General features: G+C 45.2%; 1 protein-coding gene across 4 annotated transcripts in view; it reads right to left on the bottom strand.

Annotated features, from left to right (window-relative positions):
• Positions 1 to 19,558, bottom strand: part of MYRIP (myosin VIIA and Rab interacting protein) — a 153,755-nt gene that overhangs the window by 124,650 nt on the left and 9,547 nt on the right. For 3 of the 4 annotated variants that reach the window (XM_072941048.1, XM_072941049.1, XM_072941046.1), the window contains exons 2-4: positions 18,447 to 18,614; positions 17,181 to 17,294; positions 7,761 to 7,904 (exon numbers count right to left, since the gene is read on the bottom strand). In XM_072941048.1, the coding sequence (XP_072797149.1) occupies positions 7,761 to 7,870 (110 nt within the window). In that variant the 5' untranslated portion in view covers positions 7,871 to 7,904; positions 17,181 to 17,294; positions 18,447 to 18,614. The remainder of the gene's footprint in view (positions 1 to 7,760; positions 7,905 to 17,180; positions 17,295 to 18,446; positions 18,615 to 19,558) is intronic. The other variant, XM_072941047.1, reaches the window with a different exon arrangement.

Below are 19,558 nucleotides of genomic sequence, written 5' to 3'. Positions count from 1 at the left end.
TAGGGGCAGGCTTCCCATAGTTAAAGGTTTTTCTGACCAGAGGCACCCTTAGCTGTTCTCAATGATGGCACCAGTTCACCAGAATCACCTCTATGTCAGGCAATATTTTGAGCACATCAACGACACTAAGGCCTTTAACGGCAGACTAGAGCAGAGAGCCTTTTGAGCAAAGAGACTTCGGGACAGGAACTGGCCTGTGTGATTCATGAAGCAGCAGCCCAGGAGGGAGGCCCTGTCTAACTATGGGTCTGTGACTTACAAGACCTTGGAAACCACCTTCAAGGCAGAGACGTTTCTCCAGGAGAAACACACACTCTCAGTGGCTGCATCTAAGGCCAGTGAGTCCTGCCATGGAGGCTGCATGTCCAGAGCTTCTACTTCCTGCTGAAAAGCTTCCCTTTCATCTTTAAGCTGTCAGAGCAGAACATGTGATTTGCTCAGAAATTCACTCTTCATCTGCCCACTGACCTGTTTCTACTTCATATAGAAATACTTTGTTTCTACAGTCAGAAAGAAAGAAGCCACTGAACAGTTCCCAGAGAAGGTAGGCAGGGAAACAGAAAATGCAGAGAACCATCACCTTAAATAAAAAGCGTCAGATCCCCAGTACCTCCGTTTAAAAAAGGGGGCTATAGCTCAGTGATAGAGTGCACGCTTAGAATGTACAAGGTCCTGTGTTCTATCCCCAGTACCTCAATCAATCAATCAAAGCATCAGAGCCTCTGATTCTAAGGAAAAAAAACATCCTGGCAGCCAAGAGTCTCCTTCAGGCCACAGTGGGTCAGCATACAAGTGCGTGTACAAAATGAAAAGAGACATCGAAAGTCTAAATAATTAACCATTGGCTGTAAAACAAACACTAGCATTTCTTTCTGCCTGCAGAGAATCTTCTAATAGCTAAAAAGGGGTAACTATCTTGCCTTAGGAAAAGCTACACCATAAAACCATTCGAATTTACTAAAGAGACATGAAAATTTAAAGGGAGCTCTAATTATATAATTCATGGACCTGATATACCAGCCCAGAGTAAGGCAGTAACAGACCTCACCCTGAGTTCTTATGAGTCCTGACCGTGTTCACGGGGCTGTCCACACGGGGTTTCCCATGTTATTAACTCACTTAACCCTCCCCACGTGCCAGTCGGGTACCTCCATCATCTTCATCGTACAGTGGGAAAACTGGAGACGGAAAAAGATGAAGGAACAGCCCAAGGTCACACATCAGGTGAGGATTTTCTGATTACAAGACAAACCAGCATCAATGAAACCCTTATATTTTCAGCAAGTAGTGTCACTGGGTGTCTGGCATTAAATGCCACTCCCGTGTTTTCGCTCTGAGATTCATGGAAGATGAATAAATGTGGTATGAAGGAAGGAAGATGAAAAGTACAGTCAACAATGAATCGGCTCTCTCTACCAGTCTCTCTCCATCTCATGCTCCACATACCCCGTAGCAGGGCAGGCAGGGTAGGAGATCACGGGTCCACATCAGGACCACACAAAGCTGTTTATGCTCTCACAGCAAGAGAACCTTAAAGAGCTGGTTCTGAACCCACTTGGCTGGGTAAACCTGGTGTCGAGGGTGCCAACCCAGGAGAGGAAGAAGGGGAGGGCAGGGCCACCAGGCATAAACCTAGGGTCTGGGGAAATGCACGTCTGCTGGGGGCTCAGAGCTGCAACACAGGGAGGGGGACAAGCTGTAGCCATGGGCAGTCTGACCTGGGACCTTGCCTGAGCCCTGGATCAGGGCAGGGTGGGGACATGGCAAGAGCACTCAGGTAGGTTCCAGCACCAGTGAGTAGGGCAGTGGGGTAGGGAGCTCTGCAGATGGGATTCGGGGAGCAACACAAAACCATGTCCGTCCAACCAGGCAGCCTGTAGAAGTGAGGACGCCCAGGCTGCAGGCACATTCCTGGCATGGAATGGGGCTAAGTCACAGCCCAGGCCATCTTATGCTGGGCAGAGGATGGGCCCTGTGGCTGTGAGGTGCTCAGCCCAGAAACAGTGAAAGGCAAGCTAAGCATTACAAGGTGGGAGTGGGTAGACTGGGGTAACTGTCACAGCTACAGGGGCTGACCTCACGCAAATATTTGGGGGAACTCGGCAGAGGCCAAGGACACACCATTCCAGCACTGGCTCCAGAAGTGGCTCCAGAACCACAGGCCCTGCCAACCTACCAGGCAGGTCACATCTGGAAACCCAGATCCAGCTAGACATACAGGAGCCAGGGACTCTGGCCCTAGCCAGAGGACTGGGGATGAGAACCAGCCTGAGAAGGAGGCTTGGGTCCTAGGCCCACACCCAGGAACAGCTGATGCAGGAGGAAGCCGAGAGTCAGGCCAGCAGGAGGCAGGAACTGCAAGGGGCTGGGACTCGGAGGGGCATCTGGGGCCCAGCTCCTCTGGGGATTTAAAGCATCAATCAGATTTCCAGCAAAGGAGTCTTGAGGCTGGAGCAGCACCTGCCCATCTGAAAGAGGGAACTCATTAAAAGTTATCCTGAGAGTCAGACAGGTTGCTCATGAATTTCCTTCATGACGGTACCAGCTTAGAGACTGGACCAGGAGGTGGGTGTGTGTTCTTCAGGAGCTGAGTAAGGAGGTGAAGGCAACTGCTGGCCACCGAGGCGGGGGCCCATTTCCAGGAACCGAAGAAGGTCATGGGAACAAGGGAGCTGTCCCTCTGGCAGCACAGCACAGGGTGGAGGTGAGACTCTGCTCTCCACACTGTCCATCTGTGCTCAGACCATTTCTGGCTAAATGACTGTGGGCGTGCCTCAATTACTGTGGTTGAAGAAAGCTCCTTTTCCAGTAGCTGCAGACACTTGCCTCCTTATTCTCTTTCAAGTCCTGAATTCTATGCACACCAAATGCCAGAGAAACGCTTTCTGGAGCCAGAGGTCTGAGGAATGAAAGCCTGGCCAAGAATCAGCACCACAAAAGCTTTATCAGAGTCCAGCAGAGTTGAGCCCTTGACATTGGCAGTGGTAAAGTAAACAAGATCAGGAACTTAGAGCCACGAAAGCGATCTAGTGGAAGATTGTGATTAAAGAATAAGGAATTATGGGGAGAAGGTATCCAGAATTTCCAAACTAGTAACTGCACATCTTTGAAGGGTTACAAACAAAAAAAAGAATAAGAGCATTAGCATGGTTAGTTCTCTACATTGTAAGCACATTTGCAGCATCAAACTCTTGGCCATTCTTAAAAGCAGACCTCTGCGGGCGAATATATGATAACTTCCAATTTTACAGTGCCAGAGACATCACACAAATTATGACTATGAGGCCATCCTAAGGCCACTTTATTATTTCAAAAGTCACGACATTTACTTGGTCAACCGTTAACTTCAAAGAAACATCAAAGGGTTTATTCCATCTCGAGATGCGCAAACTCTCCATGGTGAATAATGCTTGATCACAGCGTGCTTTCCTTTTAATTGTGCTAAAGCCAATTCTAGGCCATAACTCTGAAATCACCTTCACATGACAGATATGACAATTCTTGAGAGCAAAGACCAATACACAATTAGGTAGCTCAGACTTCTGCCAGATCTTTCACATACCTGCAAACCTCAGAGAGAAAAGGACTAGCCTCAAACAAAACTGAGGAGGAAAGCTTACTTTCTGATCCTATATATTTCAAACTGCTTAACCTAGCACCCCAATCCAGTGCCGACCAGTACATGCATAATGTGAGCCACATATATAAAGTCTTCTGGTCGCTCACATTCTTAAAGGTAAAACAGAAAGAGGTGAAAGTAATGTTAATTATACATTTTACTTGAAACATAATTTCTGATACACTGCAATGTGTTTTCAATATAAAATTATTACTGGGATATTTGGCATTCTTTTTCATTCTAGAGCATTGAAATCCAGAGTGTATTTTACATGTGGACTATGTCTCAGTTTGGAGAAGCCATACATGAAGTGCTCAACACCATGCCTGGCTAATGACACTGGAATGTCCCCGCTACCCTGCCCCATACATACCCCGATTTAAACCCTACTACTTACCCTCTCCTGAACATACCCCCAAGTGTTAGCAAGCACGGGCACCAGATTTTCCAGGATAGCCTTAATTTCACCCCTTCTGTCCCATGGTGCCCAGGTGCCCGTGTTCTCAGCACCGAGACTGTGTGCTGTCCCAGCTCTGGGGGGACACTGCCTGGGTATGATGCTACCTTTCACTCTGTGCAACTCGAGTCAGCTTCTAACATCTTTTTAGAGCCTCACTTTCCCCATTTTGGAAACGGATAAGAACAGCGCTTTTCCCAGGGTTGCTGGGAATGAGAGGAGGCGGTATTCCTGGAACACCACTCATGAGCAATGATGGCAGGAGAACTGCTGTTAAGGTGGTCCCTTCGGCCGCGGCCCCACCACAGCTCCTGACTGGGGCTGAGAAAACATACCCTCTTTTCTATCCGTATCACTTTGCCCAAGATGCTCCTTGCTGCCCAGACCTTAGTGTCAACCCACTGAGAGAATCCTGTCTGTCTTCAAGGATCAAATCAAACTGACCTCACTTTCAGGGAAGTCTTCCTTTTTCCTGCCTCCCACCTCCAAGAGAGGAGTATTCCCCTGGGTCTGCCTTAATGCTCTTATTTCTCATTCTCTACACCATCCTAATTATTCATATCAGACTTAGCTCGCCTTCTGGACTTCTCCTCAATGGTTAAGGCACTTACTAATTTGTGTCTCCCTCTCTCCGTCCCCCACCCTTTCATCCCCCTCATGTTTCCCCACGAGGCTCCTGACATTCAATATATGATTCTGAAGCAAATAAATAGCTATCCAATAGCTTTGATTTAATATATGTGACCTTTTCATTATTAAAAATACCATTAATAAGTAAAAAGGAAGTAAAAAGGTGATTTTTTTTTAAAAAGCGGGGAGGTCCCCTCCAGGTTTGAGTTTGATACTCTATCCGACCCACCTCCTGCGTCTGAGGTCCTCACACCTGCCCCACACGAGTCTCCACGACTTCTCCTGGTGTCTCCCATTTGCTGGGCCTTCCCACATCACAAAGTGACTCTCAAACAGAGCTGTGTCCGACCTTCCATAAAATGCACTTGCTCCAGGCTCTGATATTTCAGAGCCCTGACAGGCAAATGGCCGGCCAACCTGTTCTAGCAACGCAGAGGAGGGAATTCCTGCCTTGAAGCATCGCCCCTCTGAGACAGCGGACGCTTCACCTGGACAGATTAACGCCCCAGGGTTAGTGCGGCATCTCAGGAGCGACAGAGGGCCAGTGAGGAGATGTCGGGCAGGTGCGCTCTGGGAATGCATAGTTATTTCATAAACCACAGGGCAGGTTTATTCCAACAGAGTGAAGTCAAGGCTATCTGACTGGCAGGATAAGACCAGGAGTGTTTGTTAATTAATTCCATCAACTTAACCATCCAAACCAGGGACCTTGAGAACAAAGGCATTTTACTTTTTGAAAAAGAAAACTTCTTAAAAAATTAAGTTCTTGGAATAAAATTTTAACTTGTTTAAAATGAATTTTGTAGGAAGAAAGATTATTAACTCATTTCATTAAAAACACCATGTTCTTTCTATTTTATAAAACAGCGGTTAAACCTCCAAGGAGTCTCTGTACACTAGCCTAGAAACACAAAGCACTTCTAGTTCGAGGAGATGCTCTGGCTTCCCCGCAGTGGTTCTTCCACAACCCCCACCCCACCACCCTTTGCCGGCAGCTCTTGGTTATTTTCTCACAACACTTGGACCTGATTCTTGCAGGACGGATGATGGTTCTGGCATCCCGCCACCAAGGTGGCAGAGACGGCGTGGGCCACGTCAGCAAGTGCATAGCCGACACTATTTCCAGCAATAGAAATAGGTCTGCAAGTGCGTTTAGTCCTCTCCCTCAACGTAGGCCAGAGGAAGAGGAATTCGCACACCATGGCTGCCAGGCTGCAGCCGCTGAGCCTCTCGGGGACTAGACAGGAAGTGCTCCGCCACTGCTGCTCCCCATCCTCCCCTCCCTTCCTTCCCCTGGCCTGGCCCAGCAGTCCTTGGCAGACATAAGCACACTCTTAGTTCAGCAAACCCTGACAATTAATGGCCAGTCGCAGTTACGGGAAACCTTTTCATCAAATCTAACCCCTGCTCCCTGATGGACCAAGTCCATTAGAGCATCGGCAAATCTTTGGAAGTTATCCAGCTGCTAACTAGCTTCTGGCCAGCACACATTAAATGAGAAATTTTAAATGCTGTGGCGAGCTCATCAACATCCCTGAGACTCAATCTGAACACCAGAGCACTGTGCAATTAACACTCATTTTTAAAACCACTTTGTAAATGTGCCTAACAATATAAAATCACAGGATATAAATTATGATGCTAGTGTAAGTCTAGAGATCTTTCCCCAGGTGTCTTCTACTACACCAGGGGCCTACTGGCAGGAGAAGACCAGGAGCCCTGGCATCAGGACCCTCAAGTCCAGGCCAGATTCCACCACCACCTGCCTATGCACCCCTGAGCCCGCTTCTGCAGCTGCAGAGTCAAGGCTGGGGGCGTAATGAATAGTTGGTCCCTTTCAGCTCTCAGAAGCTGTATCAGTCAGAGTGATACTAGGCTACGCTGCTGTAACAAATAAACCCTGAGGCTTCAGTGATTTAACCCGACAAAAATGTATTTCTTTCTGATACAAAGTCCCCAGCTGGTCATCAGAAACTCCCCTTTATCTGGTGTCTTCGGCGTCAGGCTTCCTCCATCCAACAATGAGGTAAGCAGCAGCAGAAGGAGCCACGTCCACATCTGTCTGACCCCAGAGTGTGCTCAAGGTACATGCTGCACATGGGAAGCGCTCCTGCCATCTGCACATCCCCCTACCCCATCCTTCATGGCCCTGACCAGCTAGTAAGTTACTGTGGCAACTGGGTTCCAGCTGACAGACTCTGCAAACACTTAGTGGCCTCTCCTCCTTCCCAAGGCTCCTTTGAAATCATAGCAAAGATGTAAAAGTGTAGTTCAGTCGTAAAAGTAAAAAGTAAAGGCAGACAGAGACCCATCAGCCACCTACAGATTTCAATGAAGTTCTGGAAAAGGAGACGGAGCACCAAAAGCTATTTTCAATCCTAATTGTTTAAGGGTTGCTTACTGATTTTCAACATTGGCGTCAAACTCTGAACAGAATGGAAAGACTCCAGTGCATGTTTGCAGGACAGCCCCTGGACGGCCTCAGCCTTGACTCTGTGAGAGTGCAGACATCGCAGGGATAGGAGGGAGATAAAGAAAGTGGACGGGGTGGCAGAGGGAAGGCAGGCACAACACATGTACTGGCAGAACCAGGAGAGGAAGGCAAAAGCGGATGGAACGAGACCCACGGTGGCTGAGAGTTCTAACAGAAGACTGGACAGCTATGAGTCTAAATCTCCCAAGGACCGTTCACACAGCACTTTGGTTATTTTTCAATAGTACCTTCCGACAAGACAATTAAAGCCACGAGCAAGCTCAAAAGAGCCACCGTCATGACAAACTCCACTCATTCTTCAGCTAATAACTTACAGAGTGAGCAGCCCAAACACAACTTTGACTGCGAGTGTGAACAGCCACACTTCTGAGCTGACACGGTGATGCCCCGCGTCGAAGCTGGCCAGCCTGACTACAAAGGGAAGGCATTTCTCCTTATCTGTGTTTACACGACATGAAGACTTTGAACGCGGGGCTCACAGCAAGGAACACTCTCAGGAAGCCTGTTTCCTTGCCCACAGAGGGCTCACTGTACCCAGGTGGGAAATGAAAGCATCTCACCTTAGTCGCTCTTCCTCTTTTTTCCGGAGATTGAAGTCTCGCTGAACCACCTGGAGAACATGTTCCGTTTCATCATCGGTCAGACCAGACAGGTCCAGTTTCCTCCCCATGGTTTAATGTCACACCCAGACGAGAAGATGAGACCTGAGAAGTCAAAGGACAGACCACAAATTGAGAGCAAGATAAAAGTTCTCTGTGGATAAACGAATATACATATGTATAACACACGTATGTGTGCGCATGACTGGGACATTGTGCTGTACACCAGAAAGTGACGCATGGTAACTGACAGACAGTACTTCAATTGAAAAAAAAATTAAGTTAAAAGTTCTCCAAGGATAAAACCAACCAATGCTGTTATTAAGCAGAATTAAACACAGTGTTTAAACAGGGAGTATCTTGCTCTGCTCTCATAATCCAGCAAACATTTACAGACAACTTCAGCAACACCGCGAAGAAAAAGAGAAAGTAACTGATCCTCAATGGTGTCATTTATCCCAACTCTTAAATTGGGGGAAAAAATGATAAAGTATTCTTTTCAACAAAATGAAGCACACAAGAGACAATGTGAATTTCTACAAAATGTCAAAAGACAATATCCAAAACTTCTAAAGTTCTGTGGTTTGAACTTTCAAATTTTAAAGACTACATGTAACTGCAAGATAAAATAAATCATAACACTTTTTCAAAAATATCCTATAGACACTATACCTCTTGTACTTTTCATCACGATTGAAATGTAAACTAAAATCAATAAACTCTTTTGCAAAAAAACACACACAATGAAACAATCTTATTTAGCCATTTTCTCTGCACTAGAAAAGATGGTATCTCAAAAACACACCTCCCAACAGTGCATATCTAAAAATTATGGGAAAATATATTTTTGAAGATCATTTTTAATAAATGGCTGCACCCAGGGACGAAATCAAATAAATCATTCCAGAAAGCTGCCCAGAACTGAAGGGTATCACAAGCATAAATGCAAGCATCCTTCACAAAATATTAGTGTGAGGAGTGCAGCAAGATTTCAAGAGGATTATTATATACCACGACCCACTGGATTTATCTAAGCAATGCAAGGTTGATTCAGCATTCAGAAATCAATCAGAGCAATCAATTCACCACATTAATAGAACCGGAAAAAAAATCATAGAATCATTTCAATAGATGCAGAAAAAGCATCTGACAAACTTCAACACCCATTCACGAAAGAAACCCTCTGAAAACTAAGACTAGAAGATACTTCCTCAATCAAATAAAAGGCATCACAAGATAAAAACAACAAAAGCCCACAATTAACATCATACTCCATGATGTAAGACTGACCGGTTTCCCCTAAGATCAGGAAAAAGGCAACAATGTCCACTCTCACAACCTCTCCTCAATACTGAATGTCTTTACTATAAAGCTACATTAATCAGGACAGGGTGGTGTCGGCACACAGGTGGGTGTATTAGCGGGGCAGGACTGCTCTAACAGAGCACCTGGGTGGCTTAAGTAACAGAAATGTATTTTCTCAGAGTCTTGAAGGCTAGAAGTCTGAGATCAAGATGTCAGCAGTTGATTTCTTCCGAAGCCTCTCTCCTTGGCTTATAGGTGGCTGTCTTCTTCATGGGTCTTCACATGGACTTCCCTCTGCGTGTCTGTGTCTAAATGTCTTCTTCTCCTAAGGACACCAGTTATATTAGATTAGGGTCCACCCTAATACCCTCATTTTAGACGAACTGCCTTGTCAAATGTTCTATCTCCAAACTCAGTCACGATCGGAGGTACTGGGGTTAGGACTTCAATTTGGTGGGGGGCATGACTCGACTCATAACACTCCACCCTTTGGTCCCCCAGATATCATGCCCTTCTCACAGGCAAAATACACTCACCCCATCCCAACAGCCACAAAAGTCTTAACCTATTCCAGCATCGACTCTCCTGATGAGCAGGAAGAAACAGATTAGACAGCACAGGGAAAATACAGACTACCTTCTCCCTTTAAAACATCCCCATTAAAGTGATAATGGCACTGTGGAGTTTCCCAGAAGGTGACACGTCTGCCCCTTTCACTTCACTTACTGGCTTTTGGTTTCCGAGAATTCTAAACGAGATCCTAAGATACCCAGTTAGTGAAAGACAGAAGTGGCAACTTTGATCATATCAAATCTAAAAACAATGATTGGGACTCAAGAGGGATAAATGGGTTCTGTAAAGAAATAAATAAAGAAGCTCTAAATGGGCAAGACAGAGAATAATGAGAAACCCTTTGGGGGAAATGGAAAAAGTTTCTTCCTTTTTCTACATTAAACACAATTAGATTCCCTTGCATAAAACTGGAGAAGCCTCAGTGTCCGTGAGTCAGAGCTCATGCAGGTACGATGCTTTCATTTAAAGATGGGAGACTACAAGCCCAGGAGAAAGAAACCATTTCCCAGACACAGAACTGGTTCAGATGCTCTAACTTCCAGTCCCATGCTCCTGTCCCTGGATTTCTCTGGTTTAAATCCAACGGAGATGGTAGCAGAGAGAATACCTTTTAAAATTTAGTAAAGAGAAAATTAATAAACTGCAAGATTTAATTCTATCACCATTTCCCTAACGTGTGTTCCTCAGGTCCCTGTTCTCACAAGCGTCCCGAGAAAGGGGAGCTCTGTGATGAGATAAACCTGAGAAATGGCTTCAAACTGTATCGCCCTCCTGGGGATGCTTATCAGAGCCTCTAAGAAGTCTGTCACTGAAGAACCGGTTTTTATTTTGTTTACCCCTGTATTTCTCAAATGCATGTGTCTGTAGATACCTCTTTCTTTGATAACAGCTACCTCTTCACATCCAAAGAAAAGACTACTTGGGAATTACTGCCAAAAGTCCATCCCATGATGACAAACTGCAGTAGCTACTCTAATATAATTACTGAATTGATTTAGCTGGGTTTTTTTTTTAACGTAATTCTCATAAGAAGCTACAGAATTAGATCAGCTTTAGAAGAAGCTGAGGACTTAGAAAGGAAACTAAATGGGTACAGCTTTAAAGAGAGAGGGTAGGGACCATACATTTTTAGTCTATTTCCTCAATGCCTAGTCAGGAAAATATTGAATAAATGTTTTTTGAGGGTGATGAGAAATTTGGAAGAAGGGGTAGCAGTACTTTGAGTTTATCAGAGAATGCACTGGGAACCACAGATCATGTCATTGAACACTAACAAAACTATGTAGGTAGAATTATCAGTCCTATGTCACAAATGATAAAAGCAACACTTAGCTCGGTTAAACACTTGCCTGATGAAATGTCAACGAGGTCAAAGAGGTAGAGTCCAATCCAGCGGAGTCTGGGCTCAAGGGAGCTACTTGGAGGGCAAGAATCTTTAAACATCTCTCCTGATAGATAAATACTGGAATTCCACTAGTTCCTGAGGTCATTTCTCAGATAACATGACTTTTCACCGTCCTATCTACTACTTTATAAATCTTTACCGGTTGAATTTCCAAACACTGACTACATATTTGAACAGATTTACAGGGTGGAGAGAAGTTTCTTAGAGCCCCTGAATTTAAAGCGTGGTGTTTATTCCGTTCACATCGAAGTGGCTTGTGCCTTCCAGGCTTTGATCGATTCACATAGTTCCCATAAATCTGAACTCCGAGAGCAGACACAAGCTGCTTTCCTAGGACCAATATCCACACACACCGCCGCCAACAACCATTTGTTAACATACCCGACTTCATTCTTGGGAACTTCCACTCCTATGTTTCCTGTGGCCTTGGTGGAACTGTCCATCTTGAAGCGTTTGTCTCTCCAGGCAAAATATAAGCACAAGGCTCATGCCAGGCTCACTTGGTAAGGGGGTGGGGGGAACTATCTCCCCCCAAATTTTAATCCTGTACAAAGTAACCCAAAGATCGTTTGTGATTGGAGTTGAGTAATTTCAAAGACCCCTCCACTGAAGAGGCTCTCCATCTGTTCATACCGCCAAGTACCAGGATCCTTAGAGCCACCCTAGTTTCTCTCTCAGAGGCCTCCAAGTCTCTCTCCAAAAATTTTCTTGTTTTGCTTAAATTAGATAAAGGTTACTGCTGCCCCTTGCAATAAAAAAAAGCTCAAACTGGCATACCCATATGTCTGAATAATGGGACTTTTGCTTCCTCGCCTGAAGAGGAGCTAAAATCACCTTCTGGGCATTTTAAACTAACGCTTGAAAATATCAACTGTTGTTACTAATTATATATGAAATTTTTCAGAAATAGCCACTGTTAGTGCCTTGATTAGATGATACGGGTATTATAAAACAGACGGACAGACACACAATTTTATGGTAGAAATTTTTGTGTGGGGAGGAGGTGATAAATTAAGTAACAAGGAAATGATAGAGGCAAAGGTAACTTCAGGTTTTCACAAACGAAAAGGACAGCCAATAATAATAACTACATAAGTCCTTACCTAACGAGGCAACGGATATCAACAGTCTCATTCTTCCTATGGGGAAACTCACCTGGAGAGATCCAGTAATTTATCCACGGTTACAAATCTAGTTATTCAAATAATCATTGGTCTTACTCCAAAGTCAGTGTTTTGCCCACTGTGACACATTGCCTCCAAGCAGAATAATTCATTGCAATATGCCCAAAAGGCTCAAATGTCATCTAGTCCACATCTTAGCTGCCTTGTCCACCAATGCAGGAATTTAAGCTGCCTAATATTAGCCGAAATAGGTCCTACCTTCCTCTATTCCCGGATTCCCCCAAGGCTGATAGTAAGTATTTGAGTGTGAAGAGTGCTGTGTCAGGGAAGAGGATACAGATCCAAAGAACTGGAACAACACACAAAGTGGTTTCATCACCCTTGAATAATCAAGAGAGTTTCAGCTTATAGGACTCAATATTAAACATGTACTGCTTTAAAGATTGGTTGTACAACAGCACGAATCTACTTAACAGTACTGAAATGTATGCTCTGTATATACACACACTTTGTAGCAAAGACTGACAGAATTCAGGAAGAAATGGATAATCTGACAATGATAGAGACTTCAGTATCAACTTCCAATAACAGATGTAGCAACTAACAAAACATCAGCAGGGATACAGATGATTTAAACAATATTATAAGCTACCTAGATCTAACAGACACACAGTACACTTTATTGGCAAATAAATGACCTGATTTATACACCTTGATCGCATTTTCTCGCCTTACTTGCAATGACCAAACCAACAGGTCTGTATTAGAGACCAGTGCACTTCTCTGCCATCTTGAATTAGAGCAATGCCTACAACCCCCTGGTTTTGTTTTCTGAGCCTGTGGTTGTAGTGCAAGCCCTGTGATGGCTCTCCTGCCTTTTGGGCTATTTCTCTGTCTGCTTCTCATCCTGTGGATGTTTTCATGTTGATCCCCTGCACAGAGGACAGCTAATGAACACTCAATAAAAATACACAGCTCTTCAACCCACTGAGAATTTCCTCTTTGGATAACGAAGCTCTTTGATCCTTCTATTATATAAAAGTCTCGTATGCATCTTCTGACTGTAATAAAGGTGTGTCAAGATAAGAGTTGGCAGCCGGCTGCCTTTGGAATCTGACCACATAGTTACAGTGGAGAATGTGAGACTATGAAAAAATACATATGAAAACCTCACTAATTCAGACTTCATCAATTCCCAGTTTGTGATCCAATATGGTAGGCAAAATTTACCATTCCAGTTGTTCTCAAAACAAAGGGATTGAGACAACTAATAGTAGATGAGAAAAGGAGACAATTCACCTTCCAAAGCAAGCAACTTACTATTAGGCATTTTCTTATAAGAATCAATTTACACGTACACACCACAGCTTCAGTGTGAGCGAGTAACAGAGCCTGGGTTTTTAGTCGCAAACTGCAGAGGGTTCCCCGGGTCGTGAATGTTGGGACTTACAATCTCGGGACCCGAGGTGAGGACTGTTTGTTCACATCTTTGCTGAGGAGAGGCTGGCGATAAAAGACAACCAGGCACAGAGCAGTCAGGGCTACCTGAGGAATGGGCCATGAGTCACTGCCCCTGGGTCGGTGGTGGGGAGGGGGTGGGAAGAAGGAGGGCAAGAGACAGAGACGGGGAGGCTCCCGGGAGTGGGTGATGCCGGGGCCCTAAGGAGCGGCAAGGGTTGGCAGGTTCCCAGGCTGAGGGAGGAGCACAGGCAGAGGCTCCCTTTAGTGATGCTCATGTCCCTTAACACGCCGTCCACTGCAGGGCTGCAGAGGGAGCCTGGGCTTCACCCGAGGGCCCTGGGAGGCCCCGCAGGGTCCTCAACAGGTGAGCAACCCAAGACACAGTGTTCGTGCTTCCCTCGGACCACGCAGGTAGTGGAGGGGAGCCGGGGAGGAGGTGAACAAGGACAGAGGTAGGCACGCAGAAGCCACTGTAGTGGTCTGGGTGGGAGCGTGAAGTTAAGAAAACAAGAGAAAATGATGCAAAGCTGCCGTTTACTCTCTCATTAAACTCTTTCCTCCTGCAAATGTTTAGGCAGGTCAAAGTTCAACTCCCAACGGGCCACTCCTCACGCTCCCTCCTCCTTCCCAAGACAGCAGGAGGGGCAGGCTCTTGGCACTGAGGGAAAGGGTGCCCAGAACACATGGAGTCCTTCGAGGCTGGGCTCTGCCATGGGGCTGGTCTGGTGTATGGACCATATCAACCTAAAGGAAGAACACGTCGTCTTTGTCCTTTGTCAGGAGTGGCACACTCGGCTGTTGTGTGTGGCTGACTAGTGGGTTAGTGGCATTTGTTTGTTGACTGACTGATCTGAGAGCAGGCTATCAAAAAGAACTCTTGCCAAATTTCACCACATCCTGCTACACGTGCTAATTTACTAGGTGCCAACTATTCTGTGCCAAATAAAAGCGTCCAAAATCCCTACTGATTGTCTAAAACTCAATGAACGACCTGGAAGCTCAGAGATACATTCTATACACGGATAGAAAAGAAAATGACTCCAATCATAGCCCTCTACAAGCTAAAGGGAGACACAGAAATACAGGCAACAGGAAGCTCCCAAATGAGGCAGACTTTTCAAATGTGTGCTTAAAAAGTCAAGTCCTAAACCAGATCCCACTGTCCATCAAGCCAGGTGTTCCAAGGGCAAACATCTGTGCCCCAGAGGCAGAGTCAGCACGCTGCCTTTCCAGCCGCAGCCGCAATCCCAACCCCGGAGTTCCATCTGTTGTTTCTCTGATGGATTGTCCTAGGCTGTCCAGGGCTATTGTGTGATTGCGACTGTTACTATTTTAACCATCGCTTAGCCTTTCAGTGGAAACAGAGGCCTGAAGCTTGGTGGGACTTTTTGGATTTGGGGAATGACACGTAGAAACATACAAGGGCGCTGCTCTTGGCCATTTATAAAGGAAACCGTGAGCATCCAGGCTTGAGTGGAGCCCAGAGCAAGAGAAGGCTCTGGAGAAGGTCCGAGCGGCAGTGCAAGTTGCTCTGTCCCTTGGTTTGTGCAGGACCCAACAGATCCACTGGCATCAGAGTGTCCACAGCAAACAGAGATGCCACCGGGGACCGCTGGGAAGTTGTAGAAGAAGCACCGCACAGGCTTTTAAGGATGTTAGAGCAGAACTGCACCCTCCTCTACAGGTCGTGATGCTCCTGTCGAGAAACAGCTTGTGCTTGCTACCAGGCCCTGGTACTGAATGGCTAACTATGGGACATCATGTGACCATGTGACAAGAGGAAGCTAGCTTTGAGCCTCTTGTCAGCCTTGGCGTATACAGTAGGCAACCACTGTCAAGTGGAAACGCTATGTAAGAAATTAGACCCAGGCAGCTCCAGAAGGTGTAAGCTGCGTGGGCAGGGGACTCAGACTCCCACGTCTCCTTTGTCCGCTGCTCTGTCTCCTCTCTCTCAGTCCACACCCGGGTCCTCACAGGATGTTCCTGATGATCAACCAACAAAAGAAGGAAAACCTCAGGCTGGGTTTGTGGATAATTCTGTAAGATGTCACCGACTCCAGCCACAAGTGGATAACTGTAACGTTACAGCCCCACTCAGGGGTGGCTCTGAAGGACGGCAGTGAGGGCTCATCCTGCTGGCGGGCAGGACCTCAAGCAGTCTGTTCGTCTTCCACACTGTCTGGACTGGGAGGTGCCTGGAAGAATGGACCTGACACCAGTTCACAGACAGTAGCCAGCAGCATGGCAGGATGGGGAAGAACAGGACTGGGAGATGAGTGACAGGGAGGTCTGAGGAACAGGTTATGTGGATGAAGGACGTCTCAGAGGAGCAGAGTGTGCTGATATTTGAATATCTACGTGGAAGCTCTCAAGAATCTGGCGGACAAGATGACACCTGGGAAGGCCAGGTAGCTTCCTTCCCAGTGCTTACTCAGTGAGCCCTGGTGCCACGTGGACATGGCAGGAGGGTCCAACAACATGGCTACACATGGGTTCAGCCTCTCAGATTTCCTCTCTGCAAGCCCAGTCTGACTATCACCACTGCTGAGGGCCCCTCTTCCCAACAGCAGAGACCAGTGCTGAGCCCCTGTCCCAGATGTGGACCAGTCAACCAGCCAGTGGCAGTGATCCCACTAGACCGTCTGTCACAGAGGGCACAGTGAGTCGCTCCTTGGAAATGTACACATTTTCCTTCTCTCCCCGTACTGCTCCTGCCTGGTCTTTATCCATCACTCACTAAATACTGAATTCACTGTCATGGTTCTCCCCAGCATGACTGACCAAGAAACTCATTTTACAGCAGACGAGGTTTGGCCATGGACTCACGTCTGTGGAATTCACCCATCTCACCAACACACTGCATCACCTGGTGAGCTGGTGGAATGACCTACTGATGGCTCTAGATCCACCAGTTTTCTACTGCTGGACCAGATGATCTTCAAAACAACTCTCTGATCTGATCTTTTTGAATGCTGTGGTTTCTGCAATGACCCCAGGGCCTGGTGCAATAAATAGGTTTCTTTCTTTCTTTGAAGCCTCAATAAAGTGAAAGTTGCAATAAATGTCTGGGCTGGAATGCAGTGTACATTTCTCAAAAGGAAAATAGTTTCAACTAGAAATGCTTACAATAAAATATCATGCTCAGCTAGGCCTTTCGAACTGCCGTTATGTTCAAAGACATATAAGCAGTAACATTAAAGAGAGATTTGATCCTAGATAATGTCCTATTGGATATATAACAAAGAGGAAAGAAAAGTTGCTCCAGGCAATTAAAAAAAAATAGAAAAGAACAGAACACTCTCAGTGCCATGGCAGGAGGGAAACTGGTTAATGATCTGCAGTGTTAGCCTGCCCACGGCGGGTTTCACCAACAAGCTACACTTCAGTAACATATCTTCCCATCCGCAGGAGGATCGGACACACATACTTTAAAGCTGGCAACTTCAAAGATAATTAAAGATGTGCTACAGAAGTCTATAGACAAGACTGCAGAACTCAAAAGCGCACGCTCACCCAAACAGCTGTAGCTGCATCTGAAATACAGTGGCTCAGCGTTGAGAGGGGCCACAGCAGGCAGGGAAGGCAGCTGAGTATGGAGAAGAAATAGCCATGGACACTTCATTCAAACTGGATAGAAACGAAAAACACATTATCTTCATTTTTTTTCCCCTCAAAATCCAAAGGTAACACCCTAAAAGCATAATGCAAGTATTCTGTAATGTGGCCAATGGAATTTGCTCTAGTTTCTACCCACTGATTATAAAGTCAACAAACCCTGCTCGAGTGCCCACTTGGACCCAGAGATGTGCCAGAAAAGAGAATCCAGGAATAAAGCACGTGGCCCTGCTCTGAATTTCCACAGGTGCAGGAGGAGACGGCCCCCTAACCACGTGCACCCCCATCGGGCCCCGCTGGGACCCCTTTCCTGAGCCATCTCTTTGCCACCTCTGTCTTCTAGAATCTCGATTCTGAAAAAGTTATCAAAGGGGAACAACCCTGCCAGGTGCTCACCAGAAGGAGCCTCTAACAGCTCTGTGCTCCCCTCAGCCTTTTGGAGTTTTTCCTTTAGAGATTTTGTGTGGCTTTATTTTTTCAGTACCCCCAAATTCCCCATTATGAAAATGTGAAAGATATGATAAAATCATAAAAGAAAATCAATCATCTGACACCATCAAATAAATACAACCAGGGCTAACCCATTGGCTCATTTAAGTCTCATTTCCCCCACTCTTTGTAGGGGCTGCTGTCATTTTTAACCTATTTCACACAGAAGTATGCATCTTTTCTTGCTGAATTCCATCTCAAGCTTTTTTTTTTTTCATGTTAGCACAATCACTGTCAAGCATCACTCCTAATGGTTCATTATATTGTATAAGTGGATGCACTTACTGACCTGCTCCCAGTGCAGGGCTGATATCAATTCTGGACTATTTCATAGAAAACCATGATAAACATCTCTGTGCAAAAAGTGTTTTCCACATTAAGGATGTCCCCCCCCTTAAAATGACTACATTTAAGGTTAAGAATATTAAGGCCCCTGAGATACATTTCCAGGCATCGAGTTGAACAACAACACCTAAATAGCAAAACCACTACAGGGTATAAAACTGACCCAGAGGACACACGACTCCCGCTGAACTGCCTTATTAGCGCAGGTTCAGTGGGGGTGCTGCTTGACATCACAGTTACGTCTTTGCCTCCACAGTGAGCCCCAAACAACTGTATAAAAACAAAAACCTGCTTTTGTGCTAACTAGAAGATGTTCAGTTAAGTCCCTACCTGAAAAATGAGTGCCATATCCTCCAAACTCCCCATGTTACAGATTGCTGGCATTTTCTTGAAATTCTTCACTCTTATCGGGTTTATCTGATGTAAATATTAGGTGCTGAATGTCTGTCCTCCAAGCCCCAAAAGCTTGCTTTCTAAGAGCATTTCAGAATAACGAGTCTAAAAGCGGAGAAACACAAGAGTCAGCCTTTGTGTCTCTGGCAATTCAGCGAATTTCTCACGTGTCTAACAAGAGGAACAGAATCACTGGAAGCCATCCATTTCCACTGGAGGTGGGTGATCAGCGTTAAGCATAAAGTCCTTGAATTGCTCAGGAGCTCAGAAATGACTGATGCAGTCTGGATTCTGTTAAGGTAAATATGTGTGCTAAAATTACCATATAATAAACACTAGAAGATAGAAATGAAGCGTAAAGTTTTTGCATAAGTGGAGGAGGGAAATGCAGTGTCGGGTAGGAGAGAGAATCTAAGTTAATACAAAAAGTAACTCGATAGTAACCAAGCGTATAAAAAGCGGGACAATGAACGAGAACAAAGCAAAATGGGACAGTAAATCCAAAAATATTAATAGTAGGTCTGTAAACGAACATACCTTCCAGACTAAAACATGCAGGTTAGAAAAATGAAGTAACTTTATGCTCTTTACAACAGTTTCACAAGTGACATAAAAATACACAGAACTGTTGTTCTTGAAAGGATAAGAAAATGGCTAGTACTAAGCAAAAGAAAATTGGTGTAGCTCTACTAAAAGCTGACTTTTTTGATGATTTATTTTTTAATTTTTAAAAATGTTTAATTGAAGTAGAGTTGATTTACAATGTTTCAGGTGGACAGCAAGGTGATTCAGTTATACATACATATGTATATTCTTTTTCAGATTCTTTTCCATTATAGGTTATTACAAGATATTAAATATAGTTCCCTATGCTATACAGTAGGATTTTATTATCTATTTTATATATAGTAGTGTGTACCTGTTAATCCCAAATTATGAATTTACCCCCCCGCCCTTTCTCCTTTTGTAACCATAAATTTGTTTTCTGTGTCTGTGAGTTTTGTAAATCAGTTCATTTGTATCACTTTTTTAGATTCCACATAAGTGAT

Source organism: Vicugna pacos, chromosome 17, assembly GCF_048564905.1.
Source record: "Vicugna pacos chromosome 17, VicPac4, whole genome shotgun sequence".
In the NCBI taxonomy this organism is placed as follows: Eukaryota; Metazoa; Chordata; class Mammalia; order Artiodactyla; family Camelidae; genus Vicugna; species Vicugna pacos.
Note: the sequence above shows the minus strand (reverse complement) of the source record. Positions and strands in the feature narration are given on the sequence as shown.